We start from the raw sequence: 19,376 nt of genomic DNA, 5'->3' as shown, positions 1-19,376 counted from the left end.
AGCCCCCCCACTGCCACCAAGGGATGAGGCCTGGGGGTCCCTGACATCCCCAAGCATGGGGTGCTGTTGAATAGGAGTCAGTGACATCCACAGGGACCCCTGGGTCCGTCCTGTCCCCCGCGGGGTCAACGTACAACACCAAAGAGGAGGGGGGCCCTAGGGTGGGGGTCCTGGGGATAGGGGTGTCCCTGGGGTGGGGGTCCCCAGATCAGGGTCCCTGGGCTGAGGTTTGAGCCTGGCGGGAGGGGATCCCTGGTTCGGGGGTCCCGGGGGTAGGAGGATCCCTGGATCAATTCCCCCTGTGCAGGGGCTGTGCCCACATCAAGGGGAGTCACTGGCACGGGGGTGTCACCCCAGCACCGGCCGGTTCCCAGGCAGGGCTGTGCCCGAGCTGGGGTGTCCCAGTGCGGGACGGTGCCCACGTCAAGCTGTCCCCATGCGAGGCAGTCCCTGGTGGACGCGGTGCCAACGGGGTGTCCCTGTCCCCGTGGGGGTGTCCCCACGTGGGACAACCCTGTCCCCGAGCGCCACGGCGCTACTTGTCGGTGAGGGACAGGCGCAGGATGCGCTGGAGCTCCTCATCCTCCTCGCGCCGGCGCCGCTCCCGCTCCTCCTGCTCCCGCTCTGAGAGCGCCATGGCCAAGCGCAGCTGCTCCGCGAAGCTGCCGTAGCCGGGGGGGCCCGGCGGGCTGCCCCCACCTGCCCCGGGGGGGCTCTCGGCTGGCGGGGGCTCGGCGCTGGGGCCGGCCTGCAGCAGCATGCTCTCCTGCAGGGCGCTGTGGGGAGAAACGCTGTGGCCACGCCCCAGAGCCACGCCCGTTCTGGAGGCCACGCCCATTCTGCCCCACCCTAAGTGACCACACCCACTTCACAGCTCCACCCAGGGCTGGAGAGCCACACCCCTCTCCACGGGCCCCACCCATCTGCTTAGCCACGCCCACACCTGCAATTAGCCCCGCCCATGTGGGCCACACTCTTCAGAGTGGGAAGCCACGCCCCTAATTCAGAAAGCCCCTCCCCTTGGGCCACACCCCAGGGCCCCTCCCCATAGGTGCCGCCCCTCCCGTCCTGGCCCCGCCCCAGACGCGGTGGGCGGGGCAGCCCCAGGCCACGCCCCTGTGGGCGGAGTCTCACCGCTCCAGCTGCAGGTCCTCGTCGTAGGGGGGCGGGTCGGTGCCCGGGCGGGTGTTGGTCAGCGCCTCCCAAATGGTCACCTGCGGGGGGCGGGGCTTGTTCCTAGGGGCGGGGCCACTGGAGGGTGTGGCCTGGCCCGCCGTGTGGGCGGGGTCAGTGGGAGGGGCGTGGCCGCACCTGGTCGGTCTCAGTGCCGGCGTCGAGCAGGCTCTGCTGGATGGCGAACTGCAGCAGGTCGTCGTCCTCGTCCCGCAGGGGCTCGCTGCGCCCCGCGCCCAGCACCGTGTACCCCGCCGGCACCTCGAACACCGCCGGCTCCACCTCGCACGGGAACGGCCAGTCTGCTGCACCCCCTGCGGGGGGCCCTGAGCACCCCGCGGCGTCCCGTGGCACCCCACAGCATCCCACAGTGTTCCATGGCACCCCATAGCATCCCATTGCATCCCATTGCATCCCACAGCATCCCACAGTGTTCCATGGCATCCCACAGCATCTCATTGCATCCCATTGTGTCACACAGCATCCCACAGTGTTCCATGGCACCCCACAGCATCCCCCAGTGTCCCATTGCATCCCGCAGCACCCCGTTGCATCCCATGGCACCACATGGCATCCCACGGCGCCCCACAGCATGCCACGGTGTCCCACAGCACCCCATGGCATTCCATGGCGTCCCACGGCACCGTGCAGCGTCCCATGGCACCCCGTTGCATCCCACCGTACCTTATGGTATTCCACGGCACCCCACAGCACTCTATGGTGCCCCACGGCACCCCGCTGCATCCCACAGCACCCCACGGAATCCCACAGCGTTCCACAACACCCCACAGTGTCCCATAGCACCCCGTGACATTCTGTGGCACCCTGCAGCATCCCACACCCACAGCATCCCACGACACCCTGTAACCACGGGTACCCTGTGCCACCCAGCATCCCACAGCACCCTGCACACCCCAGCTCTGGCACCCCCCAGCACCCATCACCCATGGGCAGCCTGGTGGTACTCGGGACCCCCCACAGCACCCACAGACACCACCCTGGGGTAACCCCCAGCACGGAGACCCCCAGAGTCCCCCCCCCTTCCCCCAGCCTCACCTTTGGCGCCGGGGGGCTGTGTGCCGGGGAGCTGTGTGCCGGGGGGGGGAGCGGGGGTGCAGACCCGCACGGAGCCCAGCGGCTGGTCGCACCCGCACAGGTTGCTGAAGGTGATGCGGGCGTTGAGGACGTGGAACAGGGGGATCTCTGGGGGGGACAGGGGTCAGCGGCCCTGCCCTGGGACGGGCCCCGCCTGCCCCCCCCGGCCCCACCCTCACCGATCTTGACGGGAAAACCGGGCGGCAGCTTGAGGGTGATGAAGTCGCGCAGCTTGGCGAAGTGGGCGTTGGAGATGGCCATGAGGTCGATGATGGGGGTCACCTGCTCCGCCAGCGACAGCGGGTGCTGCTCGCACAGCCACAGCGTGGCCTTGAACCTGCCCAGACACCGGCGTGGGCACGGGACCCTGTCACCACCCATGGGTCCTCACACCCAGTGACACACCCCCTGGGACAGTGCCACCACCCCATGGATCCTGACACTCAGTGTCACATCCCCTGGGACAGTGCCACCACATCATGGATCCTGACACTCAGTGTCACATCCCCTGGGACAGTGCCACCACACCATGGATCCTGACACCCAGTGTCACATCCCCTGGGACAGTGCCACCACACCATGTATCCTGACACCCAGTGTCACATCCCCTGGGACCCTGTCACCACCCATGGGTCCTCACATCCAGTGTCACACCCCCTGGGACAGTGCCACCACCCCATGGCTCCTGACACCCAGTGTCACATCCCTTGGGACAGTGTCACCACCCCCTGGATCCTAACACCCAGTGACATGTCCCTTGGGACCCCATCATCACCCCCATGGCTTCTGACACCCAGTGTCACATCCCCTGGGACAGTGCCACCACCCCACGTATCCTGACACCCAGTGACATGTCCCTTGGGACCCTATCATCACCCCCATGGATCCTGACACCCACTGTCACATCCTCTGGGACAGTGCCACCACCCCATGGATCCTGACACCCAGTATCATGTCCCTTGGGACTCCATCATCACCCCCATGGCTCCTGACACCCAATGTCACATCCCCTGGGACAGTGTCACCACCCCATGGATCCTGACACCCACTGTCATGTCCCTTGGGATGATGCCACCACCCCATGTATCCTGACACCCTATGTCATGTCCTTTGGGACCCCATCATCGCCCCCACAGCTCCTGACACCCAGTGTCACATCCCCTGGGTCAGTGCCACCACCCCCACAGGTCCTTACACCCTAGTGCCACACCCCAGGGGACCATTTCACCGTCCTCCCGGGTTCTGCCACTCCACTGCTGTGTCACCGCCTTGCATCCCTTCCCTGCCACCCCAGTGCCGCGTCCCTGGGACAATGTCACCCTGGGGACAGTGGCCTCACCTCTGCACCTTGCTGGACATCTCGATGGGGCGCCCAATGTTGCGGGTCTCCAGGTCGAAGTGGGGGTCGAAATACTCCTCGGGGGTGATGGCCGTGGGGTTGGTGGGGCTGGCAGCCTGCAGCACGGGTGCCTGCGGTGACACCGGCACCACTCAGTGTCCCCTGGGTCCTCGAGCAATGGGGGTGCACCCCAACCCCTGGGGCACCCCCTGCCCCAGACACTCACCCCGTTGTGGGTGCCGTGCTGCTGCGCGATGCCCAGGAAGGAGTGGAAGGGGGTCTTGGAGCCTGGGGGGGAGAGAGGGGGGTGACATCTGGTGGGTGGCACCCCACACAGTGTCCCACATCTGATAGGTGACACCCCACACAGTGTCCCACACCTGATACATCACAGCCGGCACCCACGGTGTCCCACACCTGATGAGTGACATGCCAGTGTCCCACATCTGATGGGTGACACCCCAGTGTCCCACACCTGGTGACTGACACCTCACACGCTGTCCCACACCTGACACATGCCCCACCCATCACCCACAGTGTCCCACACCTGATGGGTGACACCCCAGTGTCCCACACCTGACATGTCCCCATCATCACCCATGGTGTTCCACACCTGATGAGTGACACCCCACACAGTGTCCCACACCTGACATGTCCCCCCCATCACCCACAGTGTCCCACACCTGATGGGTGACACCCCACACAGTGTCCCACACCTGACATGTCCCCCCCATCACCCACGGTGTCCCACACCTGATGGGTGACACCCCAGTGTCCCACACTTGACACACGTCCCCCCAGGCAGGGGTTGGACCTTGCCCTAGGGGGGCGGGCCTTGCACCAGGAGGGGGCGTGTCCCCGCTGTGCGGGCTCCCTGATTGGCCAAGGGGGCTGTCACCTTTGCTGCGTGACTTGTCCTGGTCGGACAGGTGCTCTGTCCTGGTCTTGGTGACCAGCTCCACGTTGCTGGCGCTGTACACCTGCCAGGGGGGTGACACCAGGATCAGCCCCGCCGGGCACCGGGGGTGTCCCCCGTGTCCCCACCGTGCCCACCTTGGCCTCGTAGCCGCTGACCATCTCCATCTTCTCGGAGCGCCAGCCCCAGATCCCCGACTTGTTCCTGGGGTGGGGGAGGAAGGTGTCACCCCGCAATGGGGTGGCTCCTCGCACGCCGCTCGCCCTCTTGCACAAGCGTTTCCTTCCCCTTTGCATGCGGTTTCCCCCGTGCGAGCCCTCACACGGCCCCTTCCTCGTAAGTTCATCCTGCCAGGGCCCCCCCGCCCCCCACCTCTCGAAGGCGATGTTCCTGGTGTCCAGGTGCGTGGACACGATGGGGGACGTCAGCCGCCCGGCCACGTGCTCCTCCGAGGGCTGCATGGCGGCCAGCAGCAGGTCGGGCTCGTGCAAGGCCAAGGCCAAGGTCTCCGTGTAGACCACCTGCTTGTCGTGGTCCACCTCCATCACCACCGCGCCGTCCTCTGTGCACGGGGACAACTGGTCAGCACCCGCCACGGCCACCGCGGAACCCACGTCACCCCCCAGGCTCGGGGTTGCTGCATCTCAGGGGTATCCTGAAGGGATCCCCAGTGCTCACAAGGGACAGTGGCCCCTGGCCCTAAAGCCACCACCCCTCCAGCCCCCAAGCCCTCCTGGCCACCTGGTCCAAGTGCCCCCAGTGCCATTATACCCCCAGTGCTTCTGGTCCCATTATATCTCAATACCCTGTCCCAGTGCCCCCAGCCCCCAAGCCCCTCTCTATCTCCAGTCCTCCCAATTCCTTATGATCCCAATACCCCCTTCCCAGTGCCACCAGCATCCCCAGTGCCCTCAAGCTCCCGGTCTCCCTCTCCCCAGTGCTCCTATCCCAGTGCCTGCAGTACCCCAAGTGCTCCCAGTTGCTTCCAGTCCCCTGGTGCTACAGCAGGGAATTGGGGTCCCAGCAGGGGACTGACATCCCTGCCATTTGTCACATGGCTCAGGTGGTCCCTGGGGTCCCCAGGGGGTCCCTATAGTGAATCTGGAGTCTGGAAGGAATCCCCAGGGTGACCAGGATGTCCCCGAGGGTATTTGGGGTCCCAGGGTGTCCCCGTGGGAGGTGGCACCGACCGTCCCCCTTGAAGATGTAGCTGCGGCGGCCGCGCTGCCACGTCATGTGCTCGAAGCCCAGCAGTGTGGTGTCAACGCGCAGGCTCTCCCCCCGCTTCCAGACGCGGTAAACGTCGCTGGGACAGACCTTGGAGACCAGGGGCACTGCGGGGACACGTGTCACATCAGCGGCACAGCGGGGGGACGGGGACCCCCCAGCCCCACAGCTCCCCCCGGTCCCACTCACCCCAGCTGGTGAACTCCCACTTCATCTCCACATAGAAGTCGGATGCCTGGAAGAGATGAGGGGTCAGGGAGCAGCTGGGGGGACATGGGGGGGACAGAGGGATGGGGGTGTCCCTGCTGGGATCACTGGGGAGTCTTGAGGACAGGGACGGGGGTCCCTACTGGGGTCCTGGGTGGGGATCAGGGTGACCTGGGAAAGTGGGGTGAACAGGGATGAGCAGGGGTCCCTGGGGACAGCGCAGGCTCTTGGAGGAGACAGGGGTCCTGGAGTGACTTGGGGGGCACCCTCTGCCCCCCCAGAGCCCAGCCCGGTGCCGTACCCGGCGCAGTTTGCTGAGCAGCTCGGGGATGCCGGCGAGCCGCCGCGTCGCCCGCTGGTAGTCGCGGTACTGGAGCACCAGCTGCACCATCTCGGGGTCCCCCGTGCTCACCGCCTCCTGCAGCACTGGGACACGGGACACCGTCAGCACCCGCGCCCCGGGCCGGCGTCCCCGGGCCGGCAGCAGGTCCCCGCGCCCGCGTACCCGTCCAGCCGTTGGCGTTCTCGCGGCCCACGTTGGCGTTGTGCCGCAGCAGCACCCGCACGGACTCCAGGTGGCCCAGGGACACGGCCAGCTCCAGCGGGGTCCTCCCGCGCGGGTCCGTCAGCTCCACGTCGTGCTGCGTGTGCGAGCAGGGTCACTGCCACCCGCCTGGGGTGCCCCAGGCGCCCCACATCCCCCCAGTGCCCCCTGCCCCAGCACCCCAGTGCAGGACCCTGGCACCCCAGGGTGCCTGTGCCCATGCCCAGTGCCCCCTGTCCCCCAGTGGTCCCCGCTCCCCAGTGGCCCCTGTCGCCAAAGCCACCACCCCTCCATCTCCCAAGTCCTCCTGTCCCCCAGTCACCTGCCCCCAGTGCCCCCAGACCCGTTATACCCCCAGTGCTTCCAGTCCTATAATACCTCAGTACCCTGTCCCAATGCCCCCAGTCCCCCCAGCCTCCCAGTCCCCCTCTCTCTCCAGTGCTCCCAGTCCCTTATGATCCCAGTATCCCCATCCCAGTGCCACCAGCCCCCCCAGTGCTCCCAGTGCCCTCAATTTCCAAGCCTCCCACTTCCTCCAGCGCTCCCAGTCTCCCTCTGCCTCCAGTGCCCGCAGTCCCCCAATCCCAGTGCTCCCAGTTGCTCCCAGTGCCCTAGTATCCCAGTCCCCCTGGTGCCCCCAGTCTCCCCAGTGCTCCCAGTCCTCGCGTCCCCCGTTCTCCCGCCCCCCGCGCCGCTCCCGGTGCCGCCGCTGCCCTCGCATCCCAGTCCCGCACCCGCAGCTCCCAGTTCCGCCGCCCCCCCCGCTCCCCGCTCCCCCCGCTGCCCGGCGCTGGGTGGGGGCCCTGGGTGCCGGTGCCCGGTGCCGGCGGCGGCGCCCACCGTGCCGGAGCGCAGGGCGCTGTCCAGCGCCTGGTGCCGGTTGTGCCAGACGAGCCGGTGCAGCGGGAAGGTGTCTCCGGGCCGGGCCATCCCGCCACCATGTCCCCCGGGGCCGCGCCGGGCAGCGCGGGGCGGACGGGCCGCAGCGCCGGGGCCTGCCCGCAATGGCTGCGCGCGGGGGCGGCGGCGGCGGCGGCGCAGAGCGGCGGGGCGGGGCAACGGGGACCGGCAACGGGGACCGGCAACGGGGACCCGCAACGGGAACCGGCACCGGGCACGGCGGGGCGGGCGCCGGCAGGGGGGACCGGCACCGGGTACAGCGGCACCGGCAACAGAGACCGGCAACGGGAACCGGCAACGGGAACCGGCAACGGGCACGGCGGGGCGGACGCCGGCAGGGGGGACCGGCACCGGGAACAACGGCATCGGCAACAGGGACCGGCACCGGGCACGGCGGCACCGGCAACAGGGACTGGCAACGGGAACAGCGGCACCGGCAACGGGAACCGGCACCGGGCAGGGCGGGGCGGGCACCGGCACCCAAAACAGGCATAGGCACCGGGCACAGCGGCACCGGCATCCGTAACGGGCACCGGGCATAGCAGCCGCGGGCACTGGCACCCAGAACTGGCACTGGGATCCGGCACCGGGCACGGCGGCCGCGGGCACCGGCACCTGGACCCGGCACCGGGCACGGCGGGACACCGGCCCCCGCGGCCCCGGGGCATCCTGCGCCGGGCACCGGAGAGGTGAAATCTACCGGTCCCGGGTCTGCCCCGAGGCCTCACGGGCCACTCTGCGCCGGGGACGCGTCATCCCGCACCTGCCCCGGTACCGGGGGCCGCCCCCTCGTCGGTATCTCCCCGTGGGAGCCCCGCGGGTGTGCGGGACCTCGGGACTCCACAGCGGGTCACCGGGACCTCCCTGTGCCGTGTCCCCGTCCCGTCCCGCTCCGCCCTGGGCAGGTGCGGCTGTTTTGCTCCGTTCCGTGGCACAACCCTCTCGTTAGACACCGGAGAGTCCCCCGGGGGTCCCGGCCCTGCCGGGCGGCGGGAATGCGGGAACACCGGGGAGGGTGCTGCCTAAACACGGGGTGCGGGCAGCAGGGACAAGGGGACAGGCGAGGTCACCCAGAGGGACAGCACAGCAACAGGGACCTGACCCCCCGCTCCCACCCCTCATCCCCCACCGCCGCCACATCGCACAGCGACAACTCCCACCCAGGTGTCCCCAAAACGCCACCACGCCCGTGGGGGGGACCCGCAGGCAGCCGCCACCACCCGAGGTCACAGGGAGCTGGGGCACGGGGACATGTCTGCCCCCCCACAAACAGCTGGAGCCAGCTGGTGTTTTTTCCAGATTTTTATTATAAAAACTCTTTTTAATTCTTTTTTTCCCATTCTCACGTCTCTGCTCATTAAAATCTCACTCACCGACGGCCCCGGCCCTGCCCGGTGCCACCCTCTGTCCCCCCAGACCCTGGAGCAGAGCGACCGCAGACCAATATTTACAGATGCCACCAGGGACTGGGGTTGGGGACACCCTGGGGGACACCCTGTGCCCACCGGCCAGGGACCGGGCCAGTTACACGAGGCTGATTTTGGGGGGGGGTCCCACTTGCTCCCTCCTCCTCAGCCACGCCTGCAGCTCGGGGGGAGGCGGGAGCGGTGACAGGAGCCGGGGGACACAGGGGACCCATGGCACAGTATTTACAGGGGGTCCCCGCAGGCACACGCACTCACACACACACACACCAAGGACTTGGCACCCACAGGACGGGCACAGCCGAGCCGGGGACGCGCCGGCTCGGGGGAGGTGGGCAAAAGGCTACGGGGTGAGACGAGGTGGCCGGTTCCCTGCCCGGCCGGAGCTGGGCACCCACCTGCCCCATTTGGCACACACAGCGGTGGCGAAGCGGGCGGGCGCGGAGAGGGGGCGCGGGGGCTGCCTTCATCTGAGCCGGAGAGTTCGGAGGGGGTTTGGGAAGGTGGGGGGACAGGCCGGGGAGAGGCGCCGAGCTGCGCCGCGCGCCCGGTGCCGGGACGGCGACACCGCGGCCGTGCCCGCTCCGTCCTCCAACGACAAAAAGAAGCGGGGGAACGCGGGAACCCAACCCAATAAATTAGAGGCGGGGTGGGAAGGAGGAAAAGAGGGGGGCGCACGGGAGGGGGGGTCAGAGCCCGTTGGGGGAGCGCTGGATGAACGGCACTTTGCTGAGCTCCACCACGGGCGAGCGGGGCTTGTTCTGCATCCGCGGCACCCGCTGCAGCAGCTGCTGCGCCTGGCGCTGGGCGTCCCGCAGCTCCTTCCGCCACTGCACCAGCTCGGGGTCGCTCTGTGTGGGGGGGTACGGGTCAGAATGGGGGCTCCCCGAGGTGCCAGGGCTGGGAAGGGGGTGGCTGGGGGCTCCACAGGGTGGCAGAGAGGGGTACGGGGTGGTTGGGGGCTCCCCCGGGTGCCAGGGCTCTGGGGTTGCCCCGAACTTTCTGTGTTTGTGCCCTGTGATGACATGGAGGGCTAAACGTGCAGGGCTAGTGGCCAGGAAGAGTGGCAACCAGCTGGCAGGAGGAGGTGGCTAGCACCCAGCAGGGAACAGCTAGTGGTAGCCTAGAGGTGGCTAGTACCCAGCTAGCAGGAGGTGGCTAAAATGCAGGTTAGTGCCCAGCAGGAGCACCTGGCACCCAGGGGACACGGCCAGTGAGGTGGCTAGTGCCTGGCAGAAGTGGCCAGTGACCGCGGGGAACGGTGGCCAGCCCCGGCAGGTGGCCCAGGGCGCACTCACATCGCACTGCAGCACGAACTGCTTGCCGCCGCGGATGCGGAGCAGGATGCACTTGCGTTCCTTCACCTGCGTCTCCTCCACCGAGTCGATCTCCTCCATGGTGAGCAGGGACTGCTGGGGGGACAGGCTGAGCCCTCGCCCCCACCGAGGACCCCCCAAACCCCGCCATGTGCCCCCACACCCGTTGCAGTGCTACATCTGCTGCTGCACATCCCTCACCCCACGTGCCCCCCCGATGTCTGCCCGTGCCCAGGTGAACCCCCTGCTCCCCTCAACGCCTCCCTGTGCCCCCCCGCGCCCGCCTTACCGGCGACTCGCCCTCCCCGCGCCACTCGAGGCGGTTGGGGAAGAGGTAGAAGTAGCGGCGTTGCCACTGCGTCAGGAAGGGGTTGCCCAGCTTGGACATGTAGCCGTGCATGATGCAGTCCTTGCCCATGGCGTACTCTGCGCCCCAGAGGCACAGTGAGCCCAGGGCACGGCCGGGGGGGTTTCGAGGGGGTTTCGGGGGTGGAACCAGCCCCACTCACCCTCCTCATGGCCCAGCTGCTTTTTGGCCTTCTTCCGAGCCTCCAGCTTGTCGGTGTCGGCGTTGACGGCTTCGAAGACGGTCTCGGTCACCTCCTGCTGCCACCGCTCGGAGATGGTGAGCGGGAAGTTGCGGTACAGCTCCTGGTCGCTCTCCAGCAGCTGGCGGGCAGGGAGCGGGCAGGCAGGCGGCGCGGGGTCAGGGCTGCCCGCCGCCGCCCCCGCCGCGCTCAGCCCCTCCGCCCCGCTACCTTGATGCCCTTGGTGTCCTCCTCGTCGAAGGAGCCGATGTCGAAGGCGTCGGCCGCGTTCACCTCGCCGCGGGGGGGGATGAGGGGCGGCGGGTACTGCGGGCAGGAAAGGGGTTTTAGAGGGGTGGCCGCCTGTGCCCGGTACCCCTTCCTGTGCCCAGTACCATGTCCCATACTCCTCACCTTCTGCAGGAAAACCATCTGCCAGTCCAGACCTTTGAAGAAGGGCTCCTCCTTCACCTCCTGGGCCCTGGGGAGCGAGTTTGGGGTGAGCACACCCTCCGTTCCTCCTGCCCCAGCCCCCCTGGGCTCCGTCCCGGTGCCCGCGGTGCCCGCCGGGACTCACCCGCGGCCCATGCAGCCCAGCCGGCGGTTGACGTCCCGCTGCAGCAGCCCCTCGAGCAGCGAGCGCAGCTCGGGGGAGAAGGAGTCGGGCAGCTCGACGGCCTGCGGGAGACACAGCCGGTCACACCGTGACACACGAGCACCACAGGACACGTGTGAGCGGGGGGACCGATACACACACACGGTTGACAGCTGGAATCAATGACCTTAAAGGTCTTTTCCAACTAAAATGATTCTAAAAGAACGTCTTTCTCGGGCCACACGCTGTCTCTTTGAAGTTCCCACCTCCTGTCTCAATCTCGAGTTCACACCTTCAGAGGAAGAAGAGTAAACGGAACTTCTTCCATCAGCTGGGTTTTTCTCGTGTCCAATGACACTCTAGTCTCTGTTCTTTTTAACTAGTTATTTTCCTTAAAGCTGCATGCGTATTTACTGTTAGCTGGATGCAAATATCCATTGTATCTAACTGTATCTTGAGCCAGAGAGGGGGTTGGATCTGGGGCAGCAGGAGCCAAAGCTCAGGGAGCAGCCGTCCCGTCCTCCCTCCTCACAGCGGGCAAAAAGCTCGGCCGAGCGCCGGGCCATGTGGGTCTCAGGATGCCCATGGGGTCCCAAGGGTGCCCGTGGAGTTTTGGGGACAGCACCGAAGCTCCTGCAGGAGTGTCCAAACACACACGAAAAGAAACCACGGTCTAAGCCTCGGGGGGGGCACAGGGTGCAAAGGGAGAGGACACACACACCCGTGCACAGACACATGCAGGACACAGGCTGGCACGCACAGACCTGCACTTATACGTGCCTGCGCACCAGAGCGCACGCATGCACACACATACGCAACGTCCCAGTGTCCCCAATGTCCCCAATCTCACACCCTGTGTGCCCCACAGGCCTTTGCCAGCACATTCTGGGGGGGCACAGCAGCCCAGGGGTGCTCACCCCCTATCCACACCCGCCTCAGCACCCCCGGCACACGGGGCAAAGCCCCCAACTCACCATGGTGAGCGTCATGCGGTCGATCTCGTGCTTGTCCTTCGTCTTGTGCTGCCGAAAGGGGCTGTGCCTGCAGCCACGAGGGGACGGCGGGCTCAGCGGTGCCCACCCATGTCCCCCCGCCCCCGCCGCGCCCGCACACTCACCCCCGCAGCAGTTTGAAGAGCATGCAGCCCAGCGAGAACCAGTCGGCGCTGCTGTCGTAGGCCACCCCTTTCTGCAGCACCTCCGGAGCCATGTACCCGTGGGTGCCGCTGCGGGGGCACAGAGCAGGGTGAGGGGCCATGCCGGGCGGGGGGACGCGGCGAGGGGGGCACGGGCACACTCACACGCTGGCGTGGGGCTTCTTCTTGGAGAAGTCGCAGGCCAAGCCCAGGTCTGAGATGCGGACGTGCCCAAACTCATCCAGGAGGATGTTCGCCGGCTGCCGAGACAGTGTGTCACTCCGAGACCAAGAGGGCACGGGGGGACAGGGAGGCTGGGGGTGCCCACATGGGGCAGGCTGGGGTGTTCTGTGGGATTTGGGGGTGTCTACAGGACTGGGAAGCATCGGTGGAGGCTGTGAGAGCCCATTTGGGTCTCAGGATGCCCACGGGGTCCCAAGGGTGCCCGTGGAGTTTTGGGGACAGTTCCTGCAGGGTCAGGGGTGCCCTCTGGGTGTGGGGAGTGGCCAGAGGATTCCTTCAGGGTCTATGACACTTGTGGGTGCCCACGGGGTCCTGGGGGGTTTCTAGAGGGTCCGGGGGTGCCTGTGGGGCGTGGGTGCCCGCGGGGCCGGTCACCTTGAGGTCGCGGTACACCACGAAGCGGCTGTGCATGTGCTCCAGGCCCAGGATGATCTCAGCTGCGTAAAATCTCATCTCTGCCTCCGAGAAGACGCCGTGCTGGGACAGGTGGTAATGTAGGTCTCCCCCTGTGATGACAAGGACCAGTTGTCACCCTGGCACTGGGATTCTCCCCTGGGACCGAGCATCAGCCACAGGGTCCCTTGGGACTGGGGCTTCTCACCGTTCATGAGGTCGAGGATGAAGCTGAGCTTGTCGGGCGTGTGGAAGGCGTATGACATGCAGACGATGAACGGGCAGTCCTGGCAGGAGAGACGGGGTCACGCAGCGCCTCGGGGACACCCTCCCTCACCCGTGCCACGTCCTGTCACCGGGGTGCCAGCCCTGTGTCCCCTCACCCCGGTGCTGACGAGAGACAGCATGATGCGCTCGTTGAGGGCCAGGGTCTCGCCCTGCTTCATCTTGATGCGTTTCTTGTCCAAACACTTCATGGCATACCTGGGGGCAGAGAGTCCCTGCAGGGTCCCGCCCCGGTGCCACCACCACGCTGCCACGTCCCCACCAGCCGCAGCCGCGCCATCGCGTCCCTCCACCACCAGCTCGCATGGCCACAGCACCGCATCCAGCTACCACCCACGGCCGTGACGTCCCTGCATCCCCCAGAGACCCGTAGCCATGGCAATACTTCCGCAAGCCCCTAAACATCTGTCGTCACGGCAACGCCACTGCACATGCCCTTGGGACCACCACCATAGCCCCAGGACCCCCCTGTTGCAGGATCCCTCTGCCACCCCCCATGACGGAGCATCCCTCGTTACATTTTGCCCGTATCTGCTTTCCGGCAGCCGTAGACCTCGCCGAAACCACCGCGGCCAAATGATTCGGTGAACGCTGAAGTCGTTCATGGTGAGCTGGAGGGGGCGAGAAGGAGGCGGGGGGGTGAGCCTGGACACCTGTGTCCCGCGGCACCTACCCTGCACCAAGAGCTGCGTGTGTCCACAGCGCCGGGGGGTCGCACGCTCTGCCTCAGTTTCCCCGGGTGAGGAACACAGAGGCACGTCCCCCGTGAGCGTGGGGAAGCCCCTGGGCATGGGTGAGCGTGCCCCGGTGAGCCCCAGGGCAGCAGCTGTGTCACTGCACCCCATCCCCCTCCCTGGAAGCGCCCGGGTGCCCCGAGGCGCAGGGGTCCCCGCTCACATGGATGTTCAGCTCCACGTTCTTCCACTGGCAGAACCGTGTGAACTTGTCACTGCAACGAAGCACAGAGAGGGCAAGAGTGGGGGTGCTGGAGAGACCCCCCTCAAGACCCATCTCGGGGGAGAAGGACCCTTTGGACTTGTCTGGGGACAGGCAGCACCCCCCGGAACCCCCATCTGGGAAAAGAGAGACCCCAGGTCAGACCTGGGGGTGAGAAGAGACCCCTGTGAGTTGTTGGTCTGGGGACAGACATCCCTGGAGCTCCTCAGAAGGGACCCCTGGCCCCTCTCGGGGCTGGAAGAGCCTGGTCCCCAGTGGGATGGGACACCCTGGTCTGTCCCCCATCTCACCTCTCGATGAACTTCTGGAAGATGCCCCCACGCAGGTTCTGGCAGATCTCCTCAATGTAGGGCTGGGGGGACACAGGGCTCAGCGCTGGGTCCCCAGTGCCACCCCTGTCACCCATGCCCCTCAGGTCCCTTCATTACGAGAGGTCTCCTCCACCTCTGGGACATCCCCGCTCCCACCCAGCCACTGGGGATGCTTCGGCCACACAGGGTCACCGGAGTCCCTGGTGTCACCGTGCCTGGGGACCCCACTGTCACCCTGGGTCAACTCTACATGCAGGGTCCCAATCCCCCCACTCTGAGGAGCCCCCAGTCTCCTGACTACCACCCCCTGGGGACGCCCAACAATCCCCCTCATTCCCAACCTGCTGGGGACCCCCTCACCATCTCTTGGGGGTGCCCATACTGGCTAGGACCCCTCAACCCCTCTAAGGGACCCTGTCACCACCAGCCCCAACCACCCTTTCACCAGCCCCCCATAAGGATTAACCCCCCGAGTACCAGAGGTGGCAGGGACCCCCTCTCTGTCCCCGGTGACGCCCACCTGGAAGAGGTCTGGGGGCACCTGCTTCTTGCTGAGGCGGCTCTGGACGTGCTCCGTGGCGCTCTTGGAGAAGGGCTGTGGGGCAAGATGGGACCGTGTCACCCTGGGCAGAAGGGACAGCGGCCCAGGGGCCAGGCAGGGCTGCACAAGTTGGGGAACTCGTGGGGGAACCCCCACCCAGAGGGCTGTGGCTCCCAGAAAAGAGTGAGTGGTGATTTTGGAGCTCTCTCCGAAGACACTGGGCAACTGGTCCCCTGGGGACACTGGGGACATCCCTCCCACGCACTCTGGGGACCCCACCGTGGCACGGCAGGGCACTCACGTGGGAGCAGGCCAGCAGCTCCTTCATGATGTAATGGTCGAAGATGTGGCGGCTCCGGACGGCTCGCTCCTCCTCCGAGTCCAGCTTCTCATACTTCTTGATCTGGCGAGGGCACAGCTCGGGTGGGCACAGCGCCCTCCCCAGAGCGGGCAGCCCCCAGAACCCGGTACGCCAGGAACCACGACACCAGCCCCTCTGGGTACCACTCAATGGTCATCACATGCCCTGGGCACCCAGAGCATCGCCTCCCGGCCCCCCGGGCACCGTCTCCCTGTGGGTACCCCACATCTGTGGGCCCTGCACGTCCCAAATCCCACCCCTAACCCTCCTCACGACCATGGGGGTCAGTCCAGATGGGTCCCCCCCCATCTCACCTCCTCGTAAAACTCCATGAGGGGTTTGGCCTCCTCTGCCTGGTTAAAGGCGAAGTCCCTGAAGAGCAGGTACCCTGGCAGGGACAGAGCCGCGGCGTGAGAGGCGCCAGCCCCAGAGCGGCACCGTGCGCCCCATAGCGCAGCCCAAGGGACACAGGGGCGTCTCCTGGGTCTGTCTGTCCCCACAGCCACCCCCATGCCAGGTTTGGGGAAGTGCCACACTGGGGAGCGGACGGAATTTTTCAAGGCGGTGCAAAGACATGGGGGGCTATAGGGCGCTGTGGGGCAGGGGTGCAGTGGGGAGCGGTGGGGCAGGGGTGTGCGTGGGCACCGGGGAACGGGCTGCCGTGGGGCGGACGTGCCCGGAAACCGCCAGAGCCGGCAGGAGGAAGCGAGAGCCGCTTCCTGCCCCGGATGGTTAATGCCGGCGCTGGGGGAAGTGACAGGGTGGGGGACGCGGGGTGGGGGACGTGGCGCAGGGGGGTGTCACGCAGTCCCCGGGCACCTCTCCCCAGCCTCTCGTGTCGCCCAGGGGTGGGGGGAATGGTCACGGCCACTGTCACCAATGCAGCCCCCCCACACCTGCGCAGGCACGCAGTGCCCCCGTGTCCCCGCAGTCCCCGTGTCCCCAGCTCACCGATCTTCTGCGTGAAGATCTTGTCGAACGTCACCTCTCCCCGGTCATCCAGGTACTTCTGCATGACGCTGCGGATGCTGGGGACACACCGGAGGGGCTCAGCGCCCCGCTCCCCTGTGCCCCCCGGTACCCCCGCTGTGTCCGTGCCACCTCAAGCCCCAGTGGCACGTGCATCCTCCCATCTCGTGTGTCCCCTGATGTGTGACACCTGGGAACGGTCAGGCACAGGGTGTCCCGTGTGCTAGGGATCCAAGGGGGGTTGGGGAGGAGGGAACCTCCCAAAAAAAGCTTCCCTGGTGCAGATGGGCAGTGGAGTCTGGCAGTGAGGGAGGACCAATGCCGCACGCCTGGGTCCCCTCCTGCTGCCTGGGGAGGAGCAGGGCAGTGTGTTGTGCCACTGTCACCGTGCTGTGCCACTGTCCTGTGCTGCGTGGGTCCAGCACGGGCTGGGTGTGCAAAGGGAAGCTGTGCAGGGGGTTGTGTGCACTCTGCACACGCGTGTGCACACACACACACGCAGCGCAGGGCGGCAGGAGGGCTGGGTGTGCCTGGCAGGGCAGGCGCGTGTTGGGATGGTGCACACGGGGGTGGCACACGCGGCTGGGTGTGACTGTACCGGGAAGGGCGTGTGTCTGTGCCGTGTCTGTGTGTGTGTGTGTGTGTGCAGGCGGGTGCCTGTGCACGCCCGTGTACACATGTGCACAGGGGTGTTTGTGCACACAGGGGTGTCTTTGTGTGCTCAGGGCTCTGTGTACGTGTGCACAAGGGTGCTTGTGCACAGGGCTGTGTGTGCACAGAGGATGTGTGTGTACATAGAGAATGTGTGTGTGTGCACATAGGTGTATGCGTGCACAGGGATGTGTGTGTGTGTACAGGTGTGTGTGCACAGGGATGCATGTATGCACAAGGCTGTGTGCGCACAGGTGTGTGTGCACAGGTGTGTGTGTGCACAGGTGTCTGTGTTCAGGGATGTGTGTGTGCACAGGTGTCCATGCACAGGGATGTGTGTGCACAGGGCAGTTTGTGCACAGGGATGTATACACAGGTGTGTGTGCCCTGTGTGTGCCCTGTGTGTGCACAGTGTGTGTGTGTGTACACAGGTGTGTGTGCACAGTGTGTGTGTGTGCACAGTGTGTATGTGTGTGTGCACAGTGTGTGTGTGTACACAGGTGTGTGTGCACAGTGTGTGTGTGTACACAGGTGTGTGTGCACAGTGTGTGTGTGTGCACAGTGTGTGTCTGTGCACAGTGTGTGTGTGTGTGTGCACAGTGTGTGTGTGCACAGTGTGTGTGTGTGCACAGTGTGTGTGTGTGTGCACAGTGTGTGTGTGTGCACAGTGTGTGTGTGTACACAGGTGTGTGTGCACAGTGTGTGTGTGTGTGTGCACAGGTGTGTGTGTGCACAGTGTGTGTGTGTGCACAGTGTGTGTGTGCACAGGTGTGTGTGTGTGCACACAGGTGTGTGTGTGTGCACAGTGTGTGTGTGTGTGCACAGGTGTGTGTGCACAGTGTGTGTGTGTGTGCACAGTGTGTGTGTGCGCACAGGTGTGTGTGCACAGTGTGTGTGTGTGTGTACACAGGTGTGTGTGCACAGTGTGTGTGTGTGTGCGCACAGTGTGTGTGTGTACACAGGTGTGTGCACACAGGTGTGTGTGCACAGTGTGTGTGTGTGCACAGTGTGTGTGCGTGCACAGGTGTGTGTGTGTGTACACAGGTGTGTGTGCACAGTGTGTGTGTGTGCACAGTGTGTGTGTGTACACAGGTGTGTGTGCACAGTGTGTGTGTGTGCGCACAGTGTGTGTGTGTGTGCACAGTGTGTGTGTGCGCACAGGTGTGTGTGCACAGTGTGTGTGTGTGTGCACAGGTGTGTGTGCATAGTGTGTGTGTGTGTGCACAGTGTGTGTGCACACAGGTGTGTGTGCACAGTGTGTGTGTGTGCACAGTGTGTGTGTGTGCGCACAGGTGTGTGTGCACAGCGTGTGTGTGTGTGCACACAGGTGTGTGTGCACAGCGTGTGCTGACGGCCCGTGCGCTGCTCGTTCCGGGCCGGGTTCCCGCGGTGCAGCGGGGTCGGGCCGGCCCGGGGGCAGAGCCCGCGCTGCCCGGGACAGGGGAAGCGGGGCCGGGGCGGGCGGACGCGCGGACGGACACACGGGCGGACAGGCGGGCGGACAGGCGGGCGGACAGGCGGACGGACAGGCGGACGGACAGGCGGGCGGACAGGCGGGCGGACAGGCGGATGGACACACGGGCGGACAGGCGGGCGGACACACGGACGGACAGCCGGGCGGACAGGCGGGCGGACAGGCGGGCGGACAGGCGGGCGGACAGGCGGACGGACAGGCGGGCGGACACACGGACGGACAGGCGGACGGACAGGCGGGCGGACAGGCGGACAGCCGCGCGCGGGGCTCACCTGGGCTCGGGCAGCAGGATCCTCTTGCTGGCGCGGGCGGCGGGCGCGGCGCGGCTCTTCTCCATGGCCATCAGGTAGCTCACGTCCGCCAGCACCGCCTCCAGGTCCGCCATCTTGCCCCGCGCCGCCGGCCCCGCCGGCCCCACCGCCCAGCGCCGGACCGGACCCGGGACGGACCCGGAACCGGAACCGGAACCGGGACCCGGAACCGGAACCCGGGGGCGGACCGCGGGATGGAGCCGGCTCGGCCCCCCGGCCCCGGCCCCGCCGCGGGGGGGGGGGAGGGGAGGGGGGGGCGCAGGCGGCGGCGCGCGCTCAGCGGCTGGGGGGCATGGCGGGGGAGCGCGTGCCCGTGCGCGTGCCCGTGCGCGTGCGCCCGTGAGTGACAGGCGGGGCTGGACAGGGGGCGGGGCTAGAAGGGGCGGTCCTTCGCGGCGCCCCGCCCACATGGGCGGGGCCGTGACAGCGGCGGGCGCGCGTGTGACAGTGTGTGTGTGACACTGCGTCCGTGACACTGCGTC

At 66.6% G+C, this 19,376-nt stretch overlaps 2 protein-coding genes across 2 annotated transcripts; both read right to left on the bottom strand.

The window, feature by feature from the left end:
- Positions 1-7,497, bottom strand: ANKRD13D (ankyrin repeat domain 13D). The gene is made up of 15 exons (XM_080344942.1): positions 7,342-7,497; positions 6,463-6,598; positions 6,259-6,383; positions 5,940-5,985; positions 5,714-5,857; positions 4,896-5,085; positions 4,661-4,727; positions 4,506-4,587; positions 3,834-3,895; positions 3,608-3,738; positions 2,448-2,605; positions 2,230-2,376; positions 1,312-1,499; positions 1,135-1,214; positions 1-776 (listed from the first exon to the last, which is right to left on the bottom strand). The coding sequence occupies exons 1-15, from the start codon at positions 7,429-7,431 to the stop codon at positions 536-538; spliced, it is 1,887 nt and encodes a 628-aa protein (XP_080201068.1). The 5' UTR covers positions 7,432-7,497; the 3' UTR covers positions 1-535.
- A 1,243-nt stretch (positions 7,498-8,740) lies between these two features.
- On the bottom strand, positions 8,741-19,220 carry GRK2 (G protein-coupled receptor kinase 2). The gene is given in 22 exon segments (XM_080344663.1): positions 8,741-9,676; positions 10,124-10,237; positions 10,431-10,567; positions 10,651-10,810; positions 10,900-10,995; positions 11,083-11,149; positions 11,246-11,346; positions 12,238-12,304; positions 12,381-12,488; positions 12,564-12,658; positions 13,017-13,147; positions 13,243-13,321; positions 13,418-13,517; positions 13,838-13,893; positions 13,895-13,930; positions 14,217-14,268; positions 14,567-14,628; positions 15,108-15,182; positions 15,430-15,531; positions 15,804-15,877; positions 16,441-16,517; positions 18,856-19,220. Coding segments are annotated over 22 exon segments (2,064 nt in total). The 5' UTR covers positions 18,969-19,220; the 3' UTR covers positions 8,741-9,514.
- Positions 19,221-19,376: the final 156 nt, after the last annotated feature.

The sequence above is a fragment of the Nesoenas mayeri genome (genome assembly GCF_963082525.1).
Source record: "Nesoenas mayeri genome assembly, chromosome: 5".
Classification (NCBI taxonomy): Eukaryota; Metazoa; Chordata; class Aves; order Columbiformes; family Columbidae; genus Nesoenas; species Nesoenas mayeri.
Note: the sequence above shows the minus strand (reverse complement) of the source record. Positions and strands in the feature narration are given on the sequence as shown.